This window comes from Harmonia axyridis, chromosome 5, assembly GCF_914767665.1.
Source record: "Harmonia axyridis chromosome 5, icHarAxyr1.1, whole genome shotgun sequence".
In the NCBI taxonomy this organism is placed as follows: Eukaryota; Metazoa; Arthropoda; class Insecta; order Coleoptera; family Coccinellidae; genus Harmonia; species Harmonia axyridis.
Genome location: NC_059505.1, coordinates 42,332,346 through 42,351,213, shown reverse-complemented (window position 1 = coordinate 42,351,213; position 18,868 = coordinate 42,332,346). Strand labels below are relative to the sequence as shown.

General features: G+C 35.3%; 3 protein-coding genes across 4 annotated transcripts; 1 reads left to right on the top strand and 2 right to left on the bottom strand.

Moving 5' to 3' along the window:
• LOC123680941 lies at positions 1–2,201 on the bottom strand. Its single transcript, XM_045619064.1, has 5 exons — positions 1,928–2,201; positions 1,119–1,248; positions 813–1,056; positions 254–476; positions 1–198 (listed from the first exon to the last, which is right to left on the bottom strand). The coding sequence occupies exons 1-5, from the start codon at positions 2,168–2,170 to the stop codon at positions 1–3; spliced, it is 1,038 nt and encodes a 345-aa protein (XP_045475020.1). The 5' UTR covers positions 2,171–2,201.
• Positions 2,202–3,178: 977 nt separating this feature from the next.
• Positions 3,179–10,342, bottom strand: LOC123680990 (transformer-2 protein homolog alpha-like). Of its 2 annotated transcripts, none has more exons than XM_045619140.1 (9): positions 10,281–10,342; positions 10,164–10,217; positions 9,930–10,030; positions 9,357–9,434; positions 8,833–9,103; positions 8,424–8,599; positions 6,376–6,420; positions 6,210–6,313; positions 3,179–3,790 (listed from the first exon to the last, which is right to left on the bottom strand). In XM_045619140.1, exons 2-9 carry the CDS (start codon positions 10,176–10,178, stop codon positions 3,765–3,767), a joined length of 816 nt encoding a protein of 271 aa, XP_045475096.1. In that variant the 5' UTR covers positions 10,179–10,217; positions 10,281–10,342; the 3' UTR covers positions 3,179–3,764. The 2 variants fall into 2 exon arrangements, with proteins under 2 accessions (XP_045475096.1, XP_045475097.1); XM_045619141.1 differs by lacking the exon at positions 3,179–3,790 and adding an exon at positions 3,816–4,140 and having other exon boundaries at positions 10,281–10,341.
• A 774-nt stretch (positions 10,343–11,116) lies between these two features.
• LOC123680988 (telomere length regulation protein TEL2 homolog) lies at positions 11,117–17,317 on the top strand. Its single transcript, XM_045619139.1, has 7 exons — positions 11,117–11,309; positions 11,439–11,640; positions 11,719–11,989; positions 12,294–12,607; positions 12,697–13,012; positions 13,533–13,865; positions 14,455–17,317. Exons 1-7 carry the CDS (start codon positions 11,260–11,262, stop codon positions 17,169–17,171), a joined length of 4,203 nt encoding a protein of 1,400 aa, XP_045475095.1. The 5' UTR covers positions 11,117–11,259; the 3' UTR covers positions 17,172–17,317.
• The last annotated feature ends 1,551 nt before the right edge of the window (positions 17,318–18,868 follow it).

Below are 18,868 nucleotides of genomic sequence, written 5' to 3'. Positions count from 1 at the left end.
TTAACAAAGAGGTACAGTATCAATGTCAGTAATAAAGTCATCATCGGAACTATCGAAAGTTTCTTCAGTAGTTTCAATATAGAAATCGACAATCAGACTATTGGATTTCACGCAGCAAAATTCTGTACAGTTTCTGTTAGTAAAGCCTATCCCACAATAAGGCCTATCTTCATTCTTCACCTCATAAATGCAGTCCCACTAGAGAAATTCAGTAATATGAATTATTAGAAAAGTAAAAATTGAGACAACTTGCCGTCCTCTGAGATTCGTTCACTTTCCATGCTCTGAAAAACAGATCTTCGGCAGCTGTTAACAAGATTTGTTTATTGGAGGAATAGTCGATAGCAAGGATTTCTCCGTCATGCATTTTCTGCTTGATTATAACATTTAGATTGGGGAACGACATCAGGCTCAATTCTCCTGTATGGTGACCAATGAAAAGATTGTCGTCGAATATTTTCAGCACGCTGTATAATCTGAAAAGACCGCCTGTGTTGCTTCAAGATATTTGTGAATTGTTTTAAAGCAGTTTCCTTCAAAGAAAGCACTTTTTGAGTGCTTGTTCCATCGTTAGAACCGAAATTTTGAAATTGGTCGCTAAATAGTGAATTGATCAATTAATTTAAAATTCAGCTATGTAGCTTTCAGAAAGTTAAGAAAAATTGAGTTATTCTGAACTGATAACTCTTGTAAGTGAAAAAATGGATACGAATTTGAACAATTACGCAAAAGCTCATGCTTCTTTCATATGAATAAAGAGCCTGTTTTCTCTGAAGCAGACTGCATAAAATCATTGATTTCAAATTGCATACAAGAGACTCTCCTTCAAAACAGCCACCGGATTCAATTCTCCATCCTCTACTTTGTACGATTTCATCTCTTCCCTACCAACCGTCACGAGACAATCATTCGCTCCTTCGAGATACAAAAATGGGGACACTTGCAAATGATTTGTCATTTTCACACAATCGTCCATACTTTTGAACATCACTATCATCCCCATCGCTGTTCCTACGAACAGTGTATCACCAAGGACGCACGCACCTAAGGGCAGGGCTGAAGGAAGGAATTTTTTTTAAATTTTAGGCTTCTATTTTCAAAAAAGCAGGAATACTCACATAGTCTACCATTGAGTTCTTTGAAATCGAACTCAAATTGAACATCGGTTAGTTCGATATCATAAAATTGAATTCCGATAGTCGATAAACAAACAAAGTAGGTATCGTTGTTTATTTTCACCCATCTCATCTGGAAATTGATTATTTTAAAATGGGGCGGAAAAGCTTTTGGTTTTTTTGGAAAACAATGTTTTTAACTTACAACAAATTATTGTATACCTTTGCGCAGTATTTGAAATTGAATATATTAATTTTGTAATATATCAATTTTTCCTTGTTTTAAAAATTATAAGTCTTGGAATCTGTATAGTTTGTTTTTTTTATTTATTATTTTCACAATTTACATTTGGAATGTTTTGAATCTAAAGATCAGATAGAATAGGAACTATTGGTGCTTTTTGCTTGAAATTTTGTACAAAATTGTAAGTTATAGGATACAAGCCCTCTAAAAATATTCTAATTAATTAAATAGCTCTAACATTATCGAGAGATTGTTATCTTTATTCCTGAAAAATCTGATTTTAAAGTTTCTTTTCTCTCTCAGAGTGAATTTCAGTCCATTTTGAACAACTTTTGTTTGGCGTCTGTCTGTGTGTCTGCAAACTCTTGTAACGGTCATAACTTCTACAACTCTTACTCGATTTTGATAGAATTTGTTGTGGACATCCTATTTGGGCTGTAGATGGCCCCATACGGATTCAAGCACTTTTGAATATAGTGTATTCGTGAAATTCACGGTGTTTCCATTTTTTTATTGATTTGCGTATTTTACGTTTTTTTCGCATAAAAAGACGTTTTCGAATACTTACCCATTTGATTATTCCTTTACCTCTATCACAACCACCGCATATAGGAACATACTTGCACCTCCTCAACGTGTTCACCAGAGGAATATAATTTATATGACCCTCGTGCGCCACTGCCAAACAGTCAGCTTTAAAGTAGTCTTCCGTATTCAACAGAGCCAAATTTTGTGTCAAATAAGACGCATTTGTAACCAAACCGACGGTATGATTGTATTTGTAAAGCTCGTCGTTTTTCTTTTCAGACATTTCAGTTTTCAATGTCAAAACAAAAAGTTTTTGTTTTACCCGTTTCCTATTGAAGTATATTATATTTGTTTTTCCTCCCGGAAGGGGGCGCTCCAGGTTTACATAACCTCAATCAATTTTCTCTGTTGCTTGAAATTATTGAACAATAATATGCTGATAGGCAGAATTTTATTGTTGCTACCTCATTTTTGCGATAATCGAGAAAAAATATGAGTATTCATAATTATCTTAAATGATTATTCCACACATCATTAGCGCCACGCTGTGATATAGCGGATTCTTGTGGAACTATAACACTGAAGGTCAAGAGTAGCTTTAGCTAATCTTCGCCTTTTCAGGGCAAATGTATGTTCATTTGTTGAATAAAGTCGATTTATCCTATTGAAGTATATCATATTTATTTTTCCTACCGGAAGAGAGCGCTCTATGCCTACATAACCTCAATCAATTTTCTCTGTTGCTTGAGATTATTGTAAAATAATATGCTAATAGGCAGAATTTTATTGTTGCTACCTCATTTTTGCGATACTCGAGAAAAAATATAAGTATTCATAATTATCTTAAATAATCATTCCACACATTATTAGCGCCACGCTATGATATAGCGGATTCTTATGGAACTATAACACTGAAGGTTAAGAGTAGCATTAGCTAATCTTCGCCTTTTCAGGGCAAATGTATTTTTTTTTTAATAAAGTCGATTTACTATTATTATTTCAAGTTGAGAACGCTGCACAATTTTGTTGTCTCACAACTCTTCAGATTTTCAGCTACAAACCAAATTTACTGAGGTAGCAGTCCAATATTCTAAATAAGCTGAGGAAAACTAACACAACTTGATATTGTTGAATCAAGAGAAGGAAAATGTTCAGCCAATTTTGAAGCTAAAGCCTTCTCAAGTGACATTTTTGAATGATATATTTTTTTGTGTAGCATGGGAAGCAAAGGAATCGGTAGAAAATCAGCATCTCCACCTTTTTGGGCTTCAAGGTTAATTCAAACTCCATCTCTTCACAATCATGTAATCAACCACATCACAATATCGTGCAAGACTCCAATCAACTTCTCTTTAACATATTTAAAAAATAAGCATATTACAAGGATATATCCAAGATATTTCCAAGGGTAGTATTAAGATTACTTTGCACTCTATCTAATTTGATTGATATTTAGGAAATTCCACCCTTCCTTGGATACACCCCTGTCACAAATGTATGTAGTGACTGCTAGTTCACCCTCAATATAAATGTCTCAACTTTTTAAGAAAGTTGAGAGCCTATTATTGCTTGATAACTTTGAAAAGTGATTTTCACTAAGATAAATCTGTCGCTTTGTCACTGTGGTGAAGATTTTCAGAATATGTTTAAGAAATCTTCCAGTACTGATCTTGACAACCAAGAGAGACTCGTTGAGTTCTTCAAGTTGATGGTGTTTTTCTTCGGTTTCAGTTGAAGCCCAAAGTCTTGATCTGAAGTCTTCGACCAGACCAATATTCTTTCTTCAAAAGAGTTGATTAAAACACTCTTGATAGTTTGCGTAGCCGATTTCAGAGAAATAAGCTTGGGGTTTCAATTTCTTAAACATACTTCAAATTTCAATCCCAAGATCTTGTTGTAAAGCCTTTTAAAGAACAAACAAAACAGTGTTAGTTTTAGTTTACTATTTATTACAACTTAAAATAATATAATTTGTCATATTCAAATGCAAAAATTTACAAGAAGTCTAAACTGAACATAACTGATCTTTTCCCTATCATGATAGGAAAAAAAAAAAAATGATACAAGGTCAAAAAACAGAAAGGAGAACATCTTCATCGATATGTCTCGAATGTTTCAATGAACGAAATATTTCCAATAAACAAATAATCAATCACTTGGTGATCATGTATCAATGAAGGACCTCCTCCTGAAACTTAACTCTAGAATTATGAACCGCCGCAAATGACTTCGTTCCAACTGCCTAATAACGACCTGAAAGTAACATTAAAAAAAAATTGAATTAAGGCAACAGAAAAATCAATGCACTGTGTGTAGGTATTAATTCCAAATTTGACAAATGTTAGATACAATTCCCTGAAAAGGGCAACCTTCTTATGTGATTCCATTATTTCCTACCGACAGATGTCGCGTTCGAAAAAGATGGAAGGTTAGTAGTCATGGCCTTCTAGATTACAAGCCCGGAACACGATGAAATGGGAGGTTAAGGTTAGGTTAAATCAATTAGGTTAGAAGTTTAGGGGTAAAGTTTTAGTACATTTTCTACGGCAATAGATAGCCCTACACCTAATGGTTCTTTGTGAACAATTAATTGATTAACAATTTAAAAAAATCCTCTCCGATTCCAATTTTTTTACGAGATTATTGTGCGCTCAGATAATTAATTTATCTGACTAGGTAGGATTCTTTTTCTTCCAGCAAGAAATTGAAGACTAAATTGATGATTTGAACTACTACTAAATCATGATCTAACGCACCGAAACATAACACCTATCGTTAATGTTGGAATGCGACGTTGCCAGATTGTTATGGTGAGTTATCTTCTGAACGTTAAAATGGTTGAAGTGTTTTCATTGCAATAATAATAGTATATTCTAAAACAAGTTGCAGAATGGGCTCCTATTCCAACACGAATGCGAAAGAGTGTCGGAATTGCCTTCTGCAACGAGTATTAGACGATATTTTCTCTATTTCAGTCAAGCTTTGTGAAATATTGTCGGAATTCAATGAAAAATTCAAATTATACATCCTAGTGACTTTTGTATTGTATCTTGGCAGTTGGTAACTGTTACGAAAATTGACAGATTACGGAATTTGAATTGTACGTTTTGAATTTTCAAATAATTTTTAATTACGTATTAAATTCATGAATTATATGTGACGAAATCGATTAAACACCACCTGAATTAAGAGAAATTGCGAATAATGCTGCAAATCATTTCACTATATCCAAATTATACATTATGTTGACAATTATTGACGTTTGTTGAAATTTGATAGGATTGGAAGGCAGTAGAGACAACCACAAAACGAAAAATATTACTTGATAACGATGCTGTAATGAGTTCATTACAGCACTGTTTTTAGAACTGTAATGATCTCATTACGATACTGAAATAGAGAAATGTATTTTACCTCACCTCTATCAACAGTTTCATCTACAAAATCTATAAATGAAAAGTGACAGTACATTTCAAGACATTTTCTAAAATTCTTCGATTTCTTATATCTTCGAGCAAAATAAGACATTAACAAATTCTTCGATTTCTTATATCTTCGAGCAAAAAAGAACTTAACAAATTCTTCGATTTCTTACATCTTCGAGCAAAATAGACACTAACAAATTCTTCGATTTCTTATATCTTCAAGCAAAATAGACATTTTCGCAAATTCTTCTATTTCTTATATCTTCGAGCAAAATGCAAATGTTTGAAATACATCTTCCTTGAATATACCTTATCTTCGTAACCTCTTCAGTTTCTAGATAGTTTTCAAGGTAGCGAGCACCGAATGTGAAAAAAGTCGATTACCGAGTATTTTTCTCAGGGAGGGGGGTTATATTTTCTATTTTCGCTTCTTGAAAAAACAAAAAAAAGGGTTCAACGTCTTGCTATAAAAATTTCGTACTTTTTTCTATCTTGAAACAACCACTTTCTTCCTTTACCATAGGAAAAACGGAAATTTTCAAAGTCTAACACCTGTAATTATTAAAGGGTCTTCAATGAAATTACATAAGAATAGATTACAGTGGAACAATGGAATCATAACAATATAACGAAAAAAAAAAAAAAATATATATATATATATATATATACATATATATTTTTTTAATATATAACACAACACAAATAAAAATGAATAAAGTTTTAAAAACATAGAAATGCTAAACAACTCCAAGACAAGAGTTCTGCCCATTTTGCAATAGGCTGTTGAAAGAATCTTTCGGAACAAAAACTTCGGAACCCAACTTAAGGGTACATTTGTCCCAGCATCCTTCAACGAAGATGGAAAAAACTGAAACGAAAAATGTAAAAGCTACTTACGAGGACTGTAAGAACGAGATCTAGATCGATCAAAGCGCCTCCGCCTGAAGAAGGGCGACGAGGAACGTTTGTGTTTTCTGGATCTGCTGCCATCATAATGATCACTGAGGAAAAAAAAATACATTTAATATAAAAAAATTGACACAAAGATATTTTTTTTGCTTACTCTCTGTCTCGATGATCTCTTCTTCTTTCGTATCTGTCGTATTTTCTAAAAACAGAAACGAAAAAATTTTAAAAACATAACCTAAAACGATTAGACAAACAGCGAAGAGAGCATCGAGAAATGGTCAGTTGAAACGTTCGTTATGTCATTGTAATTTATTGTAGCAAAGTTGGCACAACTGCCTTTGAAACTCGAGTCAAGTTCAGACCAATTCCCGTTGCTTTCTCGACAATGCGTTAAGAAAAAATTCGAATCAATCGGCATGCTTATGAAGATTATTTAAAAATTCTCAGGGTGCACATCTGCTGGAGGAGAAAAAAGACTTACTACTAAATTCTTATTCTATAAAGGTGAGTCAGTAATATTTTCGTCAGTTCATCATCAGTTTCTTCATATAACACCTACATAGACGACAGATAAAGTATATTGGTAACACCGAAGTTAGCAAGCAGAAATCCTACAGCAGCAGAAGAATTTTCTTCAAATATCCCTAATAAGTATCTTCTCTTTTTCTTTTTTGATCATTTTTCGAAACATTAGCTCCGAAAGGAGCTAATGTTGGAGCTGTAACATTGGACATTTAATTTCGAGCTGTACAGGATGTTCCAGAATAACTTCTGGAAAATTTCATCAATTGCTTTTTCCCGACACAATCATGAAAGAAAAATTCACGAATGTACCCTCAAATACTACCACACCACCAAATAAATTCATTTTGAAAAAAAAACATTTGTTATTAGTATCTTGGAAAGTGCAAGAGATGTTAAAAACTATCTTCGAAGCATTGTTATAACATTTCAAACTAGTGTTGAAATTCTTCCAAATAATAGCTATAACTAGTTTCCAAGTTATTAGTTTTTTATTCTCAATATTTGAATTGTACCATTTTCGATTTATCATTATTTTACATTATCTTCGAAACAATGTTCAAATAGCTTTTTATACTTCATATATATAATTATGTTCTCGAATTCACTGAATTTTTATTGAAATTAATGTAACATTTCCATCAATATTGTTTAGTGATTTTTACATTGAAAAATGTTGGTTAGGAGTAAGATGTATAGAATCCCTAGTGTGTGTACTGATTCCATTTTGTTTCAGACTTTCCGAGATATCCACCTGTTGCTTTGGTGCTCTGCTTCACCGGAGTTCTGTAAGGTGGCGCTCTTCAGAAATTTTCGAATTCCCGCTATCTGCCTGTCGCCGTTTAAAAGTGAAATACTGATTTTAGGCTTCGCAAAATTTCACAATAAATTACAATTCAGTTCCTATCGAATTTTTAATGAAATGAATGGAATATAATGACAGAGTATAGAAGATTGTTACGAGCATAGAATATGAAATATTTGTGTTCTATACTCAAATGTCACGTGAGCCGAGAATCGAGAGAAATGTCAAATAAATACGATGTATGCGCCATCTGAAACAGACGCGATCCCTCGAAATCAAGTAGGTATAAATCTGAAAAATCTCCCGTTTTGTCTGAAAGTTTCACAGGTATAAGTAGACACACCAGGTTTTCTATGCATCTTAGTTAGGCGAACTACTTTTTGTGTCACAAATATGACAGATGATAGATAAATCCGTGACAGGAGAATTCCAAGTGCCAACATATAATGATGAAATGTAACCATGAAATCTCTGTGAAACCTGCGCGATTTAGTTTCTACCAAGCATGGCAGAATGTCATATGAAAATTGTGTCGGTGGGTCGAAACTCGATCAAATAGGTACAAATGCAAACCATTGAGATTAGAAATAATGTACGGAAGGCCCTTTGCACATAACTCTTCTCTTCACATCATGTACCACTAACCTTTCGCTGGGGACGTATTCTCGACAAGTGATCTTTCAAAACGTATACGTGCATTCAGTGTTCGAAGCACTGAAAGTACGTATACGTTTTGAAAGATCACTTGTCGAGAATACGGTCCCTGGTTCCCTGTACCAATCGCAAATATTTCAAGTTCCACCGGTCTTGGAAAATGAAAATTTTGCAATTGGAGTCGAAATTTCAAGAAGTTTTACACCAAATGAAACACTTACGTTGTTGGTTTTCCCATGTATATTCCGGGTGTGGGAGTATGAGCCCTTTCGGTAATGGAATAATCAACTCTGATATTTTTTCCGCTTATTTTCATCCCGGCAAGTTGCTCCTTTGCCTGTTTGGCGTCGTCTGTATTTTTATAGTACACAAAGGAAAAGCCACGGGAACGTCCGGTCTGAAAAGGAAATAGAAAAATTTTCAATTTCAATAATGCTCTTCGAATTTCGAACTGACAGCGGTCTCAATGATGAAATAATTGAAGAAAAATCTAGGGTCGGAATCAATTCTGTCTGTCCGTACATCTTGTCCACAATAACTAACAAAAACAGCACGCTAAGTTTAGAATATATCTAAAAAAACCCACTGTCATAACGCAATTCATTCATAAAAAAAACTTTCGGGACTCACCTTTGCATCAATCACAACTTGAACTCTCTCAATTGGTCCATATTCAGCGAAAATGTGGAATATTTCTTCCTCTGTTGTGTGGACGCTGAGGCCAAATACACCCAGACAACGGGAAGGCTTAGGATTGTCACGAGTGCCAGTGTGACGTCTACGACTAGACATGGGACTGCGTGAATGGCTTCTATCTCTTCCATAACCACCTGACCTGGACCTACTACGAGAGAATCGCGAACTCTTATATCTTTTCCCTGAACGGGATCTGCTTCTAGACCTGCAATAACCATCAATAAAATATGCACTGAACGTTATGAAACTGTTTCAAAAACAGAAAATATATCCCATGAAATTAAATAATAGATACATATAATGAACATCTAGCTTCTTTCAATTATAATAGATTATTTATTAACCTTACAACACTTTTAACACAACAACACTTTTTTAACACACTGAAATTCAGCTTAAGGCAAACTTACAATCAATCAATTTGTTTTAATCTATTTCAAATGGTTAAAATAGCTTACCTGTTTCTATTGTCTCCTTTGTCTCTACGCCTGTCATCATCTCTAAACATTTTTCCTTTGCGGTTAGATGGTGGACTCCTAAATAAAAAGCAATGAAATTAAAATTCAAGATACCTAATAATAACTTTTTCAAAACAACAAAATTGAATACACTTTCCTCATGATTCTCTGAAACAATAGTAAGGCTGTGTACTGCAAGAAGGACAACACCATACAAAATATCAACAGTAGTTTCCTAAGAAAATGGTTATATTGTCACTTTCAACAATACACACAAATATGTATTGATTGGAAGGATCTGTACCACCTTGTACCACTTACCCCTATACTTCCGAACCCCGAGATTCAAAATGAAAATAATAATTAGTTTGATCAACCAACCAATAAAAATGATCTTCGTTCATGTGATATTGAATTCAACATTTGACAAACATTTTAGAGGTTAGGAAATAAAAAATATTCACTGAGAACCAGTGTTTGGTGTTTTTAATGAGATTATAAGTAAAAAATGTATCCTCATGTATGCTAACTGCATTAACATGAACAAGACATTATAACGTATTTCTGACTTACCTTGAAAAACTTTTGTCCTTGTGGTTCCTTGGAGATTCTTCCCGCCTTGCGTGTGGTGAACGATCGCGAGCCATGCCTTTACGATCTATAGAACGACTTCTCTGAAATAAAATATTTAAATGAAATAAGCTACTTTGGAGAAATGCCACTCTTGGCAATATATAACGAATTTAAGGGAAATAAAGTTGGCTCTGCCGGTTTAATTTTGACATAAAACTATTTTTATATTCTTACCTCCCTATCACTCATAGTACGATAAAAAACAAGGGTAACAACTAAACTCAGGAACTAGAAAATAATCGAGAAAAACAAATGTTTTCAACCGTAGACAACTCAGGTCGAATAATGTACCTTACTTACTGATAACAGTGATACTGATAACACAAGTATCAAAATGGCGTTCGTAAGAGATTTCGATCACAGAGCTAATTGAATTTTGGATTTGTGTATACATAGAGTTTCATAATCGAGCAACTTATTTTAGAGCAAATGGTATCAGTAAAAATTATAAATGAAAATTAATGAGAAGAAAATGATATACAAATTTCAGTTCTTCATGTGATAATATTTTTCAATATCCTGAAAGATATTTTATCATTATTATTATTATTATTCATAAGTGATTTTTATATTAGTAATCGCAACTGCCGTTAGGGGCGCTTTAAGCTATGTCGTTGTTTTTCACAAACATGTCTGACATAATCGTGGTAACGTTTTTTATCTTGAATGTGAAAAACGTTCTTTAATAAAGGAACATCAATTCTATATACCAATTACGGATTTATTAGGTGGTTAAGAAAATGATTACAATTCAAAACTAGAAACGCTATGCTTTTAAACAAGCTGTTTGAGCAGACCACTAAACTTCACAGTGAAATGTATGTTTCAGGAAAAGAATCCTCACAGAAAAAATTGTGTACTAATATTTATGTGAAACATAATTAATATGAACGTGGAACAAACTTGCAATATGATCTTTACTTATTAAATTCTTAGTTAATTTGTGGTAGTTTCTGAGAAGTGGCAGCACTGTAGTTTCCGCACTGTAGTTACTTTCTATCTATAATAAAATTACCGTTTATTTAAAAAAATATCAGCAGATACATGAATAGATATCAAAATATCGCAAAATTAAATGATATTATTCAATGAAAGTAGTCTAAGTAGAATAATTCCTTTCAAAATTTAATGTTGGCAGTTCTTACTGGTATGGCAGTTAATTCCTAGCTAGCCAAGTCACCTATTGGAAAATTGTTGTTAATCTTAAAATCCTTTTTTCTTATCAAATGTTTTCAGTGTAGAATTTTATGTAAAAGTAACATTAGTCGAAATGGAAAACTTTTTTAGTATGTGGAAAGTGCGAGAACTCGCAGACAAGGTGTAAGTAATATCCTTGAGATCTCATTACCAAAACAGATGGTTCATTTATTAATTCAACCAGAAAAATGCAAGATTCTTATCATTTTCTGGATAAAAATCAATTATCAATTGGCTCCTTCCTAATTTCAGTACAAATGTTGTTATGAATTACACTGAAATTGAAGCCAAAGTAAGAGAAGCAACTAATGATGAAGCTTGGGGCCCTACTGGCCAAATTATGCAAGAACTTGCTCATTCCACTTTCACCTATGAACATTTTCCCGAAGTAATGTCTATGTTGTGGAAAAGAATGCTACAAGATAACAAGCAAAACTGGAGACGAACCTATAAGGTGTGGTACTCATTCAGAGTGATTTTTTTATTCACTAATCCATTTGACTTGTGAAAGTTAATTTGGTGAATTTTTTAGTCACTTCTACTACTGAATTATCTTGTTAAAAATGGTTCAGAGAGAGTTGTCACCTCCGCCAGAGAGCATATTTATGATTTAAGGTCATTAGAAAATTATACATTTATGGATGATAATGGAAAAGATCAGGGAGTTAATATTAGGCACAAAGTCAAGGAACTGATTGAATTTGTTCAAGATGATGATAGGTTGAGAGAAGAAAGAAAAAAAGCCAAAAAGAACAAAGATAAATATACTGGAATCAGTTCTGACACTTTTGGCATGAGATTTGGTGAGCAATTTGTTCATATTGAATTCAGTTATGAAATATTTCACTTTACATGGTTGCAATAGTTATTGCTATGATTGCAGTAATAATTATAGGTTTGGATTTTAATGAAATTATGTAACATGTACCTTAACTCATTCATTTTATTTTTAATGGAATATTCTTTGTATATTTGGGTTATAAGGCATTTAAATTATGAAAAAATACAACTAGAGTATAGTTTTAGATATAGATATGATAAAGTTTATTTCTGACCTGAAATCAGTTGTCATTTTTAAATGATTTTACTTCTATCTGGAATTCACAGGCTCTCAAGAAACTTGGGATGAAAAACCCTCCTATAATAAATCTCGAGAAGATTACTCTGGCGAGAAGGAATGGGATGACACATCAGGGTATCCAAATAGTTACAGAGACTATAACTATGAAGAAGAAGCTGAGGGCAGAGGTGATAGCGATACAGAATCACAAAAGAATCAGAATCAGAGGCATACGCCTCCAAAAAAATACAGTGATAACGACTTGAATGCCAGTCAAACGAAGGTGGAAAACAGAGTGAATCTGAATTTTAACGCTTCTATAGTTACATCACCAAAGAAAATAGCTAAACCCATTAAAAAGGTACCTATTTATTTATTAAACTCTGCTTCAATTTTTGAACCTTTCCGCACAGAAAATTCGAGTTTTATTGATTTCCCTGAAATTCTTAGGTCGATTTAGGTGCTGCGGCAAACTTTGGTAGGGAATCTGTCCAGAGTCCGATAACCGTGAAAAATACCACTTCCGATGATCTTCTCAACGATGATTTCGATCCTAGGGCAGAGGAAACGACAACATCCGTTAAACCGGCTTCGGATTTGTCTGATTTGGAGAGTGCTTTTGGGGGAAACACTCCTCTGAGTACTACCGAAGAATTTGCGGATTTCACTTCGGCTTTCTCCACGCAAACCAGTACAGCTCAAGGTGGGGATTTGTTTATGCCAGGCAATAATTTCACTTCCTTCGACTCCTTAACTTCTCCAACAGGTAAGATTAACTGATTTAAACGCATTTTTACCGATGCACTTTGAGCCTGCTTAATTCACAATTAACTTTAACTTATTTTGGAAGCACTAGTGTCAGTTTTTCAATTGATCTGATAGTTGGCAACAATGCGCCTATATTTTAGAAGTGTTCTGTTTTGACATTCGGAGGTTATGGAAGTTTAAAAAGAGAAATATAATCTTTTATTAATTATTATTCCAAATGTTTGCATCAAATAAAAGATGCATTTGCCAAAAGTAACATGAATGTTTTTAAAAATTCGCGCCAATTAAATGAAAAAAATTTTCTCAATTTGAAACTGTCAAATAAAAAGTCTTTATCTATCAGTGTTGCCAATTTACTTTATCTGTCAGATATGCGACTTTCATTGGTCAACAGTCAAGGTTCAAGTTAAACTTAACTGACAGCTAGGTTATTGAAGGATTCAAATGAATATTGTTAAATTAGCTTGAATGGTAAATCCGTTGTTCTCGGATTCCTCATTTTGACTTTATCTCTGCAGTATCTCAACCTATGATCTCGCCTCTCGGTCAACCCATGCCGTCTCAAGCTATGGTGCCCCCGATGTCTCAAAACTTCATCCCACCTGTGATACCCACCGCCCAACCCACGATGCCGTCCATGGTTCAACCTAACCTGTTCTCGTCTACCACCGGTGCTGCTCCTTTGATGGGTGGTTCTTTCGTCCCCCAAGGCAACGTTATGGGACAGGGTATGGGGGTGCTTCCTGCCCAAGCCGCTCCCAGACAGAGTAATAATGTTAACGATCTTCTGAGTGACTTTGGAAACTTGGATCTAAATTCGGGGACTCAGAACAATAACCTACTCAATAGTGGTGAGTACTTGATGAACTTTATTTTAATACCGCTTGATTTATTAAAAACAAAAAAATTGCGATAAAAGTTGCCACATTTTTTTATACTATCTTCTCTTAACCCCTTATTACACTATGTCTTTTTGGTGTCTATTTTAATCTTTTTCTATATATTTCTTGGATTTCTCATAGACGTCTGGCATGCTTTTTTTTTAAGTTGTCAGCAGTGCTAATTTCGGAGCTATAACCTCAATAAATTCGACAAATTACTTTTGAGGTTATGTTTATGTTCTGAAAGATTTATTCTTATCAACTTTGTCAAATTTAAATCTATAAACACGTTTGTGGAAGAGAAGAAACTTATAAAACCTTATTTTTTTCTCGAACCCTGATAAAGTAGTAGTGTAATAAGGGCTTAGCATATATGTCATAACCTCACTTTACCCCATCTATTTTACCTTGCGTACAAAACGCCTTTTTGGCGCTTTAAAATGAATAATATTAAAACCGAAACACATTTCAAGTATTTACAGCGAAACCTCGGGTGAAAACTCCCTACCGACAATAGAAAATTTGACAGGGGAAACTCATTCGAGATTTCCCGTTACAGATGGCAATACCGGAAAGCCGGATAGAAGAGAATCCAAATTGGGAAAGGAAATTCGTAGCGAATTCTCGAAGGCCTTGACCGAGTTGCAACGGATCGAAAAGATCACCAGAGACATCGACATACGGAAGATCCTGGATATTCTGGGAAGACTGTTGGTGTCTTTTCCGGGAACCTTGACGGTACAGAAGGTTCAAGGGATCGACGAAGTCGTCGAGTACCCTACGGATTTGTACGGTTTGGTTCTGGAAGATCTGATGTCGAAGTTCGACGAGAGTTTCCCAATTTTAGAGGGAAAGCTGTACGAGCCCGTGCTGCAGGTGTTTGTCGTTGAAAACGGGGAGTTTTTCACTGTTGCGCTGAGTAAAATCCTGGAGACGATCAAAACCACGAAGGTGAAAAACAAACAGTCTGTACTTGTCATTTTGGAACATCTGCTGAGTAGCGAAGGAGTCTTTGCGGCAGCTCTCGGTTGTATCATCGAAAACGAGATGCTAGAGTACAGGGAGAAATTCGAAAGGAACAACGAATGGAATCTCATCGTTACAAACTTGATCTCTGTTCCAAATCGCGTGGCTAACGCTTTCGAAGGACAAGTACAGGACTTTTTCCAGCCTAAGAACTACGTTGGATTCCTATACTTCAACGTTGTGAAAATTATCGAGTTCTTGACCGATTCTCCTAACTTTAACGAATTGAAAATCTACTACAAGAATTTCGGGATTCTCCTAAACAAAGTTTTGATCAGTTTTAACGAGCAAACTCAAGAGGACATGTTGAAGGAGTTCTTACGCATCTTGGCCATCCTCACCAACAAAGCAGGACCCAAAACCAAATCTTACAGAAAAGTGATATGGAAGCTCCTGGAGAACTTGGAAAAAACTGGCGTGGAAGTTTTAGGAAAGGCTCTTTTGACCAAATTAAATCCCGAAGAATTCTACTTCCCCTCGGTTGTCGGCCTAGAACTAATAAGAGATCCCAATTGGAAATTCTTCCTCTGCGAAAGAATCCCCCTGTTTACCATGGTTCCAGACAACGAGTTCCTGATAAAGAACCTGGTAGTGTACTTAAGCAAAGTGTCAAGGTTCCACTTCCTAGAACTGCTCACCAACCTGATCCAAGCCTGGTCGACCAAATCATCCGTGAACTACACGAGTGTCGAGCATCATTTATACATTTCCAAGATGATAGTGTTGTCCTTCAATTCCCTGAGGAATATATTTTTGGAGGAGCAGGAAAGAAAGAGATTCGAAGAGAAAATCTATCTGGGACTTCCGGTTCACTTGGAGTGTTCTACGGAGGTCCTCAGAGCCATAGGAATGAAGACCGGGGAGATTATGTTGAACGTTTTGAATAAAGAAGCCGCAGGAAAAGAAGAGATAGAACTTAAGTTCGACTACGAGAATTTCAAGGAGGAAACGATGAAAATAGTGAAGGATCTTACGAATTTGGCAGGTTTGAACATGACAGCTTATTATAAGGAAAAGGAGGTATCCGAGGAGGTCTACAGCCATATCGAAGCTCTAGTCGGTGAGAAGAAGTGTAAAAACAGCGTTTACATCCCTCCAGAAAGGAAATTCAGGCCTAGAATGTCCGAAAAAGTTGTGGCTAACGAATTGGTAGCACCTAGTTTGAAAAGTAAAACTTACACCATCACAATCTTAGACGGGGCCCCCGAACTGGACTCCGACGACGAATTAGAGCCCTACGACACCTCCAACGACATCGAAGTGGCCAAGACACAGCCACCGGCTTACTTGAGAGACCTTCGGGATGGGCTTTTGGAAACTGAGAACCCAGACGTTTTCAACGTGAGCCTAGAAAGTTGCGAAAAAATCGTCGAGCAACAGTTGCCAGACGATGACCCTTCCATCGGCTTGGAAATCCTGCAGATTCTGCTAACGTTGGAGCCCAAATTCTACAACGAGAACTTCGAGAAGTTGGTGTTTCGGAACTGCGTGGCGGTAACCTGTGTTTATCCAGCTATTTACGCTGAATATTTATGCAGGGAGTTTCACGCCAAGATTGGCACTTACGCAATGTGTCACAGGATCTTGATGCTCAACGTATTGGCCGAAGCCGCTAGGAATTTGTCCAGCTTGAGGCCGGAGAAGAAGGAGGATACGAAAGTGATGAAGAAGGGCGGTAAAGAAAAAACTAAGTTGGAAAAAGCACAGGAGGTGATAAAACGGAGGTTAGAAACAAAGACCAGGTACTTTGGATCGTTGAAACACAGGAAAATAGAGAACGTTAACATATTCTGCGACTGCGCTGGGTATTTCTTCTTCCCTCTCATATACGGCTTCAACAATAACAAACTGCTGATCGAAAACCCTCTGAACGACAGCGACTTTATAATACTGATCAGTTTTCTCCAAACGTTGGGTTCTATCATTTGCTCTTCGCAAAACTGCCCGATAGTTCCGAAGATGGGAGTGGAAGCGTTGAAGCTAGCCTGGTACCTGAAGGGCCACAAGGAACCCAAAGTGAGGATCATGTCGATATCTCTGATAGCTGCTGTGCTGATCAACGTGCCCAAGCAGATCTTGATGACCGACTTTGTGGACCAGATATTGAAGCTTAAGTTGTGGTTGTTCGATGTGCTTAGTTTTAATGTGGACATTGGTGAGGCGAACAGTGAGTGTAGGGCAATAGCGACCAGTTGTTCCAGGCTTCTAGATTCCGTTATTAGGGTTGATGCGGAAGATGATGATGATTGATTCTGTAGAATTCGTATGGCTTTGTTTACTTGTATTTTTCACTTTTTATTTTTGTAAGAAAAATTTGTCAGTTCCTAAATTATATGATATGATTGATATTGTTATTTCTTTCTTTCTTAATTCTGTGTTATAACTTGAATATGAAATTTTGTAGAAAGTTTTGGTTTTCATCATTATTCATTTCCATTTCCCCTTCTACTTTTCAAGGTCATCTTGCAGTGCAACTAATTTAGGGGTTTTTGAATACAACCGAAATAGTTATTTATAATACAAGTATCGAATTCAAAATTCAAAAACTAGACACGAAGTGGCTAGTTTTTGAATAAGCCCTTTGTATGAGTATTATACATCATTTTCTCTAATTTCCTGAATTTTAATTTAAAATAATGGAATATTTCCATAGATATCCTTTAGTGATTTTTGTATTGTAAACTGTTGGTTGGCAGAACTGTTTACTGTATCACAAATTTGACAGATAAATAGCTCTGTGAAAGGAGAGTTCTGAATACGCTCTATTAGTGATGACGTCACACACCGACATTTTAGTCTCCTGTCAGTATTCGGAATCCAAACAAACAAATTGTCATTCAAATTAGTACGTTGTCGTTGAAGAAATTGGCTTATTTTGTTAAATAAGGTTATTTAAGGAACGATTTTACTATTAATTGATAGACAGAAGGCACAAGATTAATGCCAGTAAGTTCGAACTTGAAGTTCAACTAATAAACATGGCTTTTTACAAAATCTGGGGAATGATACAGGATTCAAACTTACTGGTATTAACCTCGTTCCTTCTGTCTATCAATTTATACTGAAATCGTTCCTCAAATACTCTTATTTATGAAAATAAACCAATTCCTTCAACGACACCGTACTAATTTGAATGACTATTCATTTGTTTGGATTCCGAACACTGACAGTAGAACTAAAAATGGCGGTGTGTGACGTCACACTAATAGAGCGTATACCAACATATAATAATGAAATATAACCATGAAACTTGTGTGAAACTAAAATAATCTCTCACGTTTTTTTTCTACAAGGTATGGCAGAATGAACGGATTTGCCATAGAATTAGAGAAACATATGTGCTCTTGAAACTAAGAAATAGCAACAATTATTCATAATTTTTTGTCCATCATTCTTCAAACGTCTTGTTAAGTTAGGTTGACATTGGGCAGTCCTAACTTAAAATATCAGCTGAACGAAAACAAAAAGTTTTGTAGCTTTTCATGCAAATGAGGCTAATGATTTAGTAGTCTATGCAGAGAATCAATAACTTTTATACAGTCATTCGCATAAACATGCTAAGTTTTTCTTTGGTTGAATATTTTCTATTTCTTGTAAATCAGCCATTTATGTCTCATTGTCCCTCCTCTCAATTCAGTCTGATACTTACATTTAATTTCAAATTTTAATGTACACATTCGGAAAACTCCACTATATAAACAGATCAACCTCCTGATTTGACAGCTGACAGCCCTATATAAGCTTCTAACCTAACCAAACTAAGTGTTTCGCCCATCGATAGCAGTTCAAAATATCCCTGTTTATTTTCAGGGTCCCTCCTAATGCCAACCTCAGCTCAAACATTGCAACCGATGTCTTCCACAACAAACAACAACAGTGATAAGCCCCAAAAGTCTCAACCGATAGGCCAGACATGGACTAATTCCGGAAACCTGAAGATAGACCTC

Coding starts and splice junctions, on each gene's coding strand:
- LOC123680941 (XM_045619064.1), bottom strand. CDS start 2,170: ATGTCTGAAAAGAAAAACGACGAGCTTTACAAATACAATCATACCGTC. Junction 1,057..1,118: donor AGAACTCAATGGTAGACTAT/GTGAGTATTCCT, acceptor TCCTTCCTTCAG/CCCTGCCCTTAGGTGCGTGC. Junction 477..812: donor GTTTTGAAGGAGAGTCTCTT/GTATGCAATTTG, acceptor CGGTCTTTTCAG/ATTATACAGCGTGCTGAAAA.
- LOC123680990 (XM_045619140.1), bottom strand. Junction 8,600..8,832: donor AAGTTGTGATTGATGCAAAG/GTGAGTCCCGAA, acceptor TTTCCTTTTCAG/ACCGGACGTTCCCGTGGCTT. Junction 6,314..6,375: donor AGAGATCATCGAGACAGAGA/GTAAGCAAAAAA, acceptor TTTTTTCCTCAG/TGATCATTATGATGGCAGCA.
- LOC123680988 (XM_045619139.1), top strand. CDS start 11,260: ATGGAAAACTTTTTTAGTATGTGGAAAGTGCGAGAACTCGCAGACAAG. Junction 11,641..11,718: donor ACTGGAGACGAACCTATAAG/GTGTGGTACTCA, acceptor TGAATTTTTTAG/TCACTTCTACTACTGAATTA. Junction 11,990..12,293: donor CACTTTTGGCATGAGATTTG/GTGAGCAATTTG, acceptor TGGAATTCACAG/GCTCTCAAGAAACTTGGGAT.